This window comes from Gigantopelta aegis, chromosome 15, assembly GCF_016097555.1.
Source record: "Gigantopelta aegis isolate Gae_Host chromosome 15, Gae_host_genome, whole genome shotgun sequence".
NCBI classification, from domain to species: domain Eukaryota; kingdom Metazoa; phylum Mollusca; class Gastropoda; order Neomphalida; family Peltospiridae; genus Gigantopelta; species Gigantopelta aegis.
Genome location: NC_054713.1, coordinates 29302626 through 29312625, shown reverse-complemented (window position 1 = coordinate 29312625; position 10000 = coordinate 29302626). Strand labels below are relative to the sequence as shown.

General features: G+C 37.4%; 1 protein-coding gene across 5 annotated transcripts in view; it reads left to right on the top strand.

Annotated features, from left to right (window-relative positions):
• The window catches only part of LOC121390418 (rap1 GTPase-activating protein 1-like), a 204363-nt gene that overhangs the window by 143272 nt on the left and 51091 nt on the right, over nucleotides 1–10000 (top strand). For all 5 annotated transcript variants that reach the window (XR_005960208.1, XM_041522224.1, XM_041522223.1 and 2 more), the window contains one exon: nucleotides 7440–7521. Coding sequence is in view for 4 of the 5 variants with exons in the window: in XM_041522224.1 (XP_041378158.1) it covers nucleotides 7440–7521 (82 nt within the window). In the remaining variant the exon portion in view is untranslated. The remainder of the gene's footprint in view (nucleotides 1–7439; nucleotides 7522–10000) is intronic.

The window sequence follows — 10000 nt, the reverse complement described above, 5'->3', positions numbered from 1 at the left end:
TCCATATGTCCGACGCCATATAATCATAAATAAAATGTGTTGAGTGCATAGTTAAATAAACCATTTCTTTCTTTTTAAAAATATAAAAAATGCTCTTTGTAATGTTAAAAACACCAGGATGATGAGAAACACTTTGAATGAATGGAAATGAATAATCTAAACAGTAAAATCATCATAATGTATGATTTCAACTATCAAAACTGGCTTCAATAGTGAAAAAATATGCCTTAGTTTTTAAAAACTAACATCTGTCACTTTAAAGTCTTGCCTAGCTCAGTAGCATGTAGCTAACGTATGAACAGAGACTTGGCCAAAGTCTTGTTTCTGATCCGTTAACGCTTTATAAGCATAGACCCAGCTCACCTATCAAAATGTTCTGAGTTGGTAGCATAATTGTCATTTCTAACAATCTCTTATTGTAACAAATACCACAGATATTTCCAGGAGCTTGTTTTACCCCATGCCTTGATCTCTTTTCTTTGTATTTATTTAAGGTTTTGAATTCTGTTGAATCGGGTTAACACCCTGATGCCACAAGACATAAAAACGTGGAACATACTGCAGCATTTGATAACACACAAGTCAAACTCATATTTCATACTAATTCGGAAATTACTCCATTCTTCCATTTTATTAAAACAAATAAAACCTTTTTGGCTGGGTCCTGTAAAAACAAGAGTTATTGCAACAGATGGAAACCGGCTGTAAAGTTTTGGGAAGTCATTTTCTAAAACATTGTTTGAATTATACAGTGAAATTCCTCTAAATCGGACACCCTCAGGACCAAGTAAAAAAAAAAAAAAAAAAAAAAAAAAAAAAAAAAAAAAAAAAAAAAAAAAAAAGTTTTATTTAAGATTTATTTAACTCAACACATTTTATTTACGGTTATATGGCATCAGACATATGGTTAAGGACCACACAGATTTTGAGAGGAAACCCGCTGTCGACACTACATGGGATACTCTTTCCGATTAGCAGCAAGGGATCTTTTATTTGTGCTTCCCATAAGCAGGATAGCACAAACCATGACCTTTGTTGAACCAGTTATGGATCACTGGTCAGTGCAAGTGGTTTACACCTACCCAATGGGTCTTGTGGAGCACTCACTCAGGGTTTGGAGTCGGTATCTGGATTAAAAATCCCATGCCTCGACTGGGATCCGAACCCAGTACCTACCAGCCTGTAGACCAATGGCCTAACCACTATGCCACCGAGGCCGGTAACCAAGTAAAATGTCTGGTTTTAAAAGATATCTGGTTTAAAGAGCTTCTTTTCTTTACAGATATTTAAAAACATCCGGTTTTGAGGGAATTCCGGTTTACAGATGGTCCGGTTTCGAGAGGTTTTACTGTAATTGGAATGTTATCAGTTTTGAAGTTTTGAAGTTTTGTTTTTTGGTTATGCTTTACACAGCAGAAAATATCATTTTATTAACATGCCTGTGTTAGTGGATTGTTTCAAATTGCAAAAATGGTTAAATGGAGTTGACAGATCATTGGTTACTGGTTAGAATGTTAAAGCTGGGAGACTATTGGTTATTGGTTAAAATCTTAAAAGCTCAGACAGGCCATGGGTTATTGGTGTCAATCGTGAAGCTGAAACACATCATTCATTCATTCATTCATTCATTCATTCATTCATTCATTCATTCATTCATTCATTCATTCATTCATTTCAATTTATTTTCATGCTTATATCCAATTGAGGTTCAGGCATGCTGTCCTGGCATGCACCTTTGGCTATCTGAGTTATCTGTTCAGGACTGGGTTAGTGATTAGTTTGTTAGCGGTTAGTAAGAGAGAAATTGGTGTAGTGGCCTTATACCTACCCACTGAGTCATTAAACTTGCTCTGGAACAGGGTGCAAACCCAATACCTACCAGCCTTATGTCCACTTTTGGCTATTGGTTTTAATTCCTAAAGCAGCACCATTGGTTATTGGTTAAAATCTAGAAACTGAGACACACTACTGGCTATTGGTTTTAATCTTAAAGGTTGAATCTTGATGCAGGTATTTCTTTGAATCATAGATACACCAGTGGGGTGGTGCATATAAAAGATCCCTTGCTGCTAATTGAAAAGAGTAGTCCATGAAGTGGCGACAGTGGGTTTTCTTTCTCTATATCTGTGTGGTACTTAAATAAAGTGTGTCGTTAAATAAAACATTTCCTTCCTTCCTCTGTCTGTTTGGTGCCACACTATTTATCTAGTTCTACCAGATAAATTTTTCTAGTAGATTTTGGTGTGTTGCGTACCATAATTAGATCACTGCGATCTACTTTTCATGCATTACAGCACATTATAGAAAATCCTTGTCCAGGCCACATCTTTGTTATCAATTCATATGGAATTATCAAAGCACGCATGCAAGTACAATTTCAGATGGCAGTGTGTTGTTTACCATAACTAGGTCACCATGACCTGCTTTTGACGGGTGTAACAAGTACCTCATCACTACTCTTGTTCCATTAGTAGCAAGGGATCTTTTTACATGCACTTTCCAACAGACAGAACACACATACCATAGCCTTTGATATAACAGTTCTAGGGCACTGGTTGGGATGGGGGAGAAAAACCCCATTCAGAACACAGGTCTACCTAGAGAATTCGAGTGCTCTGGTAACTAAGCTAGATTCCATGAGTAAAAAAAAGTTTGTTTTGTTTAATGACACCACTAGAGCACATCGATTCATTAATAATTGGCTATTGGATGTCAAATATTTGGTAATTTGTGGTCTTAGAAATGAAACCCGCTACATTTTTCCATTAGTAGCAAGGGATCTTTTATATGCAACATCCTAGAGAGAGGACAGTACATACCACAACCTTTGATGTACCAAATGAAGTGCACTAGTTGGAACAAGAAATAGCCCAATACGGATCTATCCTAAACTGACCACACATCAGGCGACCATTTCACCACTGAGCTATACCCACCCCCAGTACCGTATATATACCAATTGAGGTGCACTGGCTGGAATACCGGCCTCGGTGGTGTTGTGGTTAGGCCATCAGACATAAGGCTTGTAGGAACAGGGTTCACAGCCCAGTACCGTATATATACCAGTTGGGGTGCACTGGCTGGAATACCGGCCTCGGTGGTGGTGTGGTTAGGCCATCAGACATAAGGCTGGTAGGAACAGGGTTCACAGCCCAGTACCGTATATATACCAAATGAGGTGCACTGGCTGGAATACCGGCCTCGGTGGTGTTGTGGTTAGGCCATCAGACATAAGGCTGGTAGGAACAGGGTTCGCAGCCCGGTACCGTCTCCCACCCAGAGCAAGTTTTAACGACTCAGTGGGTAGGTGTAAGGCCACTACACCCTCTTCTCTTTCACTAATCACTAACCAACTAACAACTATAACCCATTGTCCTGGATAGACAGCCCAAATAGCTTGAACCTTAATTAGATATAAGCACGAAATTTTTTTTTTTTTTAAATGGCTGGAACAAGAAATAGTCCAATGGGTCCACCTACAGGGATCGATCCCAAACAGATGCGTATCAAGCAAGTGCTTTACCACGGGGTTACATCCCGCCCCACCACAACAAGAAGTAAATTCCTTGTACTAATCCTATAATTTATTGCACTATCAAGTTTCAGGAAGAGATGAACCGATTCAACACCCCCAACCCTGAAATAATTCCTTTGGATCTGTTTCTCTTGACCTATAAACCTGTATCATATCGTAGCATAAACCTTACAATAAAGCCCTATCCAGCAGGTGTGGGTGTATATGAATCAGATCAGACATATGATATTAGTCTAAATAATCTCTGAGTATTTGTTCCCAGCATCTTACAAGCATCCAGTACAGACAGATTTGTTTATTTTGTAATCCATGTATTTATGAGTTGAGGACAGGATGAGAGTATAAACCTCTTATCTGTTTTTCATCATCAGCGGTGAGGGAAGCCCATCAGGTTATTAACTGTGATGTTTGCCTGCAGGCAGTAACTATTCAATATCGGTGTGATCAAAATATCAGTGTGATAAAACCAATATTGTAAATGTAGCAGTATTAATATTCGAGATCTACCACTGTCCGTGTCAGATGGTGAGACCTGTGTAAATGTAGCAGTATTAATATTCAAGATCTACCACTGTCCATGTCAGATGGTGAGACCTGTGTAAATGTAGCAGTATTAATATTAGAGATCTACCACTGTCCGTGTCAGATGGTGAGACCTGTGTTAAGCAGACACCTTGCGGAGCACTCACTCAGGGTTTGAAGTCGGTATCTGGATTAAAAATCCCATGCCTCGACTGGGATCCGAACCCAGTACCCTACCAGCCTGTAGACCGATGGCCTAGACACCTCTGCAAGTGTTCCTGGCTGTGATCTTTTTAAACAGAGGCATAGCCTAGTGGTAAAGTCCTCGCCTGATGTACGGTCGGTGTAGGATCGATCCCTGTTGGTCGACCAGTTGGGCTATTTACCATTCCAGCCGGTGCACCACGACTGGTATATCAAAGGCTGTGGTATGTACTACCCTGTCTGTGGGATGGTGCATATAAAAGATCCCTTGCTGCTAATTGAAACGAGTAGCCCATGAAGTGGCGACAACGGGTTTCCTCTCTTATATCTGTGTGGTCCTTAACCATATGTCTGACGCCATATAACCGTAAATAAAATGTGTTGAGTGCATCGTTAAATAAAACATTTCTTTCTTTCTTTATCATGAACTGTTACATGCAGATCAAGTTTGACTTTTATGGCGATTTACCCATTTTTCACAGAACTTGTTTCAACTGGAGTATATGCTGTTTTACAGGTTTATCTGTATTTAACATGATTTGGAAATAATCGGAGACTGGCGGCTAAGACTGATCTTCTTTTCTCTCCAAGCCTGAAGACATTCAAAACAAAATCCTAATTATCATTTCATTATCTGAGTGGTGATCTGAATTCCTTCATCAACCATCATGTACTTATGACAGACAGACAGACTGACAGAGACACACAGAGACACAGACAGACAGACAGAGACACAGACAGACAGAGACACAGACAGACACACAGACAGACAGTGACAGACAGACAGTGACACAGACAGACAGAGACATAGACAGACAGCGACAGACAGACAGACAGAGACACAGACAGACAGACAGACAGTGACAGACAGAAACACAGACAGACAGACAGAGACACAGACAGACAGACAGAGACACAGACAGACAGAGACACAGACAGACAGACAGCGACAGACAGACAGACAGCGACAGACAGACACAGCGACAGACAGACACAGCAACAGACAGACAGACAGACAGCAACAGACAGACAGAGGGTTAGCTCTGGGTGTTCAGAACATTTTACCAAATGATCTCCAAAAATCAAACTCTATAGTTATTTTGCAACAAAATATCAACCATTACACACATTTTTTCGCCAAAGTAAAATACAATTTGCCAACTGTTGTTACAATTCGCATCTGGCGAATGGCAGTGCTGGCTCTGACACACCCACAAACCGACACACACATGCACACACACATATGCAAGCACACACACACACACACACACATATGCAAGTACACACACACACGGAAACACAAAACACACACACACACTCCACACACACACCACATACACGTGCTGGTGTGCGCGCGCGCACACACACACACACACTGATTTATAATGTTTAAAAAATAATAATAAGATTTTAGAAAGATTTAAAAAAGAAAAAACCCAACTTATACATGTTCTTGTATTTAACGCCTGCTCGGTATTCTTGTTTTTTGCGTAGGAAGTGAGCACTTGCTAAGTGAAGTGTGCTCCACGAATGCAGTCGCTGGGAGTATCGTGGTGCGTTAGATCGATGCACAGTCACAAGATCAATAGAATGGATGTTAAATCATTTGATCTACTTCTGCAAGGCAATGTTATTGCTTTCTCAACCCATGTTTGCCATTTGAGAAATTTTGTTTTGAATATAGCTTCATTAAGAAATTCTTTTTTCTTCACTGAGCAGAGTGTAGGGAAAAGTGGACTTCGTTTCAAGCGGTATTGATTTGTGAAAGAAAAAAGAAACTAAAAATACTTTGAGGTTTTTAAGTGTGGGTTTTTTTTTTTTTAAAGATCAAACTCTGTATTTCTACATAGACTATTTTTTAGGTGGTTTTTTTTTTTTTTTTCACCCCTCAGAATTGGTCCTTATTCATTTGTCAGATAGATCTTTTTTTGCTGAACCTCTGAAAACATAAAATTTGTCAATATCAGTTGAAATATTATAGTGTTTAATTTTTTTTAAAGAAATATTTTATTTTCAAGTAATTTATTTATCAAGTATTTTCCACTGAAAGAATTGAGAGAAAGCAAATCTGTATGTATGATATAGATTTCTATTGTTTAATATTTATAAATTGACATTTATACAACTAGAAATGAATTCTTTAACAATTATTTGAACAAGACCAGCAAGAACAAACTTTGTTCTTATTCTTGTTCAAATAATTGAAATAGATTTTAAAAATCTTTTGTTTGTATAAAGATCTGTTTTTCCCACTTATCTCAAAAGCTCTTGAAATGAGTTAAGATATTATGCGGCCGGTGATATACTAAACATTGTTTTAATATCACTACACAAACATTCGCCCATTGGGCTATTTCTCGTTCTAGCCAGTGCACCATGACTGGTATATCGAAGGCTGTGGTATGTGCTATCCTGTCTGTGGGATGGAGCATACTAACTGAAAAATGTAGCGGGTTTCCTCTCTAAGACTATTATGTCGAAATTACCAAATGTTTGACATCCAATAGCCGATGATTAAAAAACAATGTGCTCTAGTGGTGTGGTTATACAAAACAAACTTATACCAACATTCCTTTCTTTCTTTTTTCCATTCTTTTTACTATGCCTTCTTCACAGCTGAGTGTTCAGAGTTTCAGGATTACAGTCTTGTTTTTATTCAGCAGTAAACTTCAGCCTACCCAAAGATTGATCAACTGTAGCGGGTTTCCTCTCTTACACTATATGACAAAATTACCAAATCTTTGACATCCAATAGCCAATGATTAATAAAACAGTGTGCTCTAGAGGTGTCGTTAAACAAAACAAACATATACAAACATTCCTTTCTTCTTTTTCTTTTTTTTACTATGCCTTCTTCACAGACAAGTGAAGAGATTCAGAATTACAATAAAACAGTGAGCTCTAGTGGTGTGGTTAAACAAAACAAACTTATACCAACATTCCTTTCTTCTTCTATTTTTTTTGTTTTGCTACGGCTTCTTCACAGCTGAGTGTTCAGAGATTCAGGATGACAGTCTGTTTTTATTCAGCAGTGAACATCGGCATACTCAAAGATTGATCACCTACCAGCATTGGTTGAAGGAATTTCATCGCCTCTCTGGCCTGATGTATTACAGTGATTTGTTTATGTGTTGGTGTCTTTTCCTTGATTGTTAATGGACTTGTTTATTGGTTTCAGAAAGCAGGCTATGGACAGCCAACTGTATTGTGAGGCCCACCTGTCCGAGACGTCCACCCCTAGTCCTGACACTGACGATAAGGTAAGTGTATTTTACTGTTCACTTCCCCCATCCATCCCCATCCACCCCCCCCCCCCCCCCACCCCATCCACACATAGTAGATAAGGCAAGTCTGCTCACCCTAGGGTCCAAACACTGATAATGCAAGGTTATCCATCCCTAGTCCTGACACTGACGATAAGGTAAGTGTATTTTACTGTCCACCCCTAGTCCTGACACTGACGATAAGGTAAGTGTATTTTACTGTCCACCCCTAGTCCTGACACTGACAATAAGGTAAGTGTATTTTACTGTCCACCCCTAGTCCTGACACTGACGATAAGGTAAGTGTATTTTACTGTCCACCCCTAGTCCTGACACTGACGATAAGGTAAGTGTATTTTACTGTCCACCCCTAGTCCTGACACTGATGATAAGGTAAGTGTATTTTACTGTCCACCCCTAGTCCTGACACTGACGATAAGGTAAGTGTATTTTATTGTCTGCCCCAAGTCCTAACACTGACGATAAGGTAAGTGTATTTTACTGTCCACCCCTAGTCCTGACACTGACGATAAGGTAAGTGTATTTTACTGTCCACCCTAGTCCTGACACTGATGATACAGTAAGTGTCCACCCCTAGTCCTGACACTGACAATAAGGTAAGATAAGAACAGTAGACTGAATTCTGATAAAACTACTTTAAGTATGGATATATGTATCTGAGTTAAGTTCAGAACAGTAGACTGAATTCTGATAAAACTACTTTAAGTATGGATATATGTATCTGAGTTAAGTTCAGAACAGTAGACTGAATTCTGATAAAACTATTTAAGTATGGATATATGTATCTGAGTTAAGTTCAGAACAGTAGACTGAATTCTGGTAACACTATTTAAGTATGAATATACCATAAGTAACTGAATTAAGTAAAGAACTATAGACTAAATTCTGATTGAGATATATTAAGTAGGATATACCGCAATAAGTTACTTTAAGTAAGAACTGTAGACTAAATTCTGATTGAGATACGTTAAGTAGGATATACAGCAATAAGTTACTTTAAGTAAGAACTGTAGACTAAATTCTGATTGAGATACGTTAAGTAGGATATACAGCAATAAGTTACTTTAAGTAAGAACTGTAGACTAAATTCTGATTGAGATACGTTAAGTAGGATATACAGCAATAAGTTACTTTAAGTAAGAACTGTAGACTAAATTCTGATTGAGATACGTTAAGTAGGATATACAGCAATAAGTTACTTTAAGTAAGAACTGTAGACTAAATTCTGATTGAGATACGTTAAGTAGGATATACAGCAATAAGTTACTTTAAGTAAGAACTGTAGACTAAATTCTGATTGAGATACATTAAGTAGGATATAATAAGTTACTTTAAGTAAGAACTGTAGACTAAATTCTGATTGAGATACGTTAAGTAGGATATAATAAGTTACTTTAAGTAAGAACAGTAGACTAACTTCTGATAATACTACTATAAGTATGGATATAACAAGCCCTGCCATGGAGATTGCCATGGAGTTTTCAATATCTTTATGGCACTTTTGCCTTGGACTATATTCATTTATTTTTTTCAACATGTTTTTTTTTTCTATGGAAATTTTCTTAATTTTAAGGGTTATATAAGTAATTAAGTTAAGTTCAGAACAGTAGACTAAATTCCGATAAAGCTACTTTAAGTGTGCATGTAACTAAATGAGTTAAATTCAGAACAGTAGACTGAATTCAGATGATGCTACTTTAAGTGTGGATATAAGTAATAGTTAAATTTAGATAGAACAGTAAACTAAATTCTGATAAAGCTACTTTAAGTGTGCATTTAACTAACTGAGTTAAATTCAGAACAGTAGACTGAATTCAGATGATGCTACTTTAAGTATGGATATAAGTAATAGTTAAGTTTAGCTGGAACAGTAAACTAAATTCTGATAAAGCTACTTTAAGTGTGCATGTAACCAACTGAGTTAAATTCAGAACAGTAGACTGAATTCAGATGATGCTACTTTAAGTGTGGATATAAGTAATAGTTAAGTTTAGTTAGAACAGTAAACTAAATTCTGATAATGCTACTTTAGTAATGTATGTAACTTACTGAGTAAAGCTCAGAACAGTAGACTGAGCTCTGATTATGCTACCTTAAGTGTGGATACAAGTAATAGTTAAAGGCATATTGTCACAGACCACTGACCTATTACATGGCCTAACAAAGTATTACTTAAAATATATATATATTTGATTTGTCCCTAACTGTACTTTATTCAACCATCTACGTATCTACCATACTCCACTTATTAATGATATTTTGTAAAAATAATTGAATTATGGCAATGGTCCGTAATTCAAAAACTGAAATTGCCGAGAGGGATGAATGACATGGATTTCACTCCATCATGGTTTAGTTAAGGTGATGCGATAGCTAGATTTGGTTTCCAACAATTGATGTAATTTTCATTTATTATCCATTTTTAGAGAAATAAGGTCCTTAAATCTGTGACAGT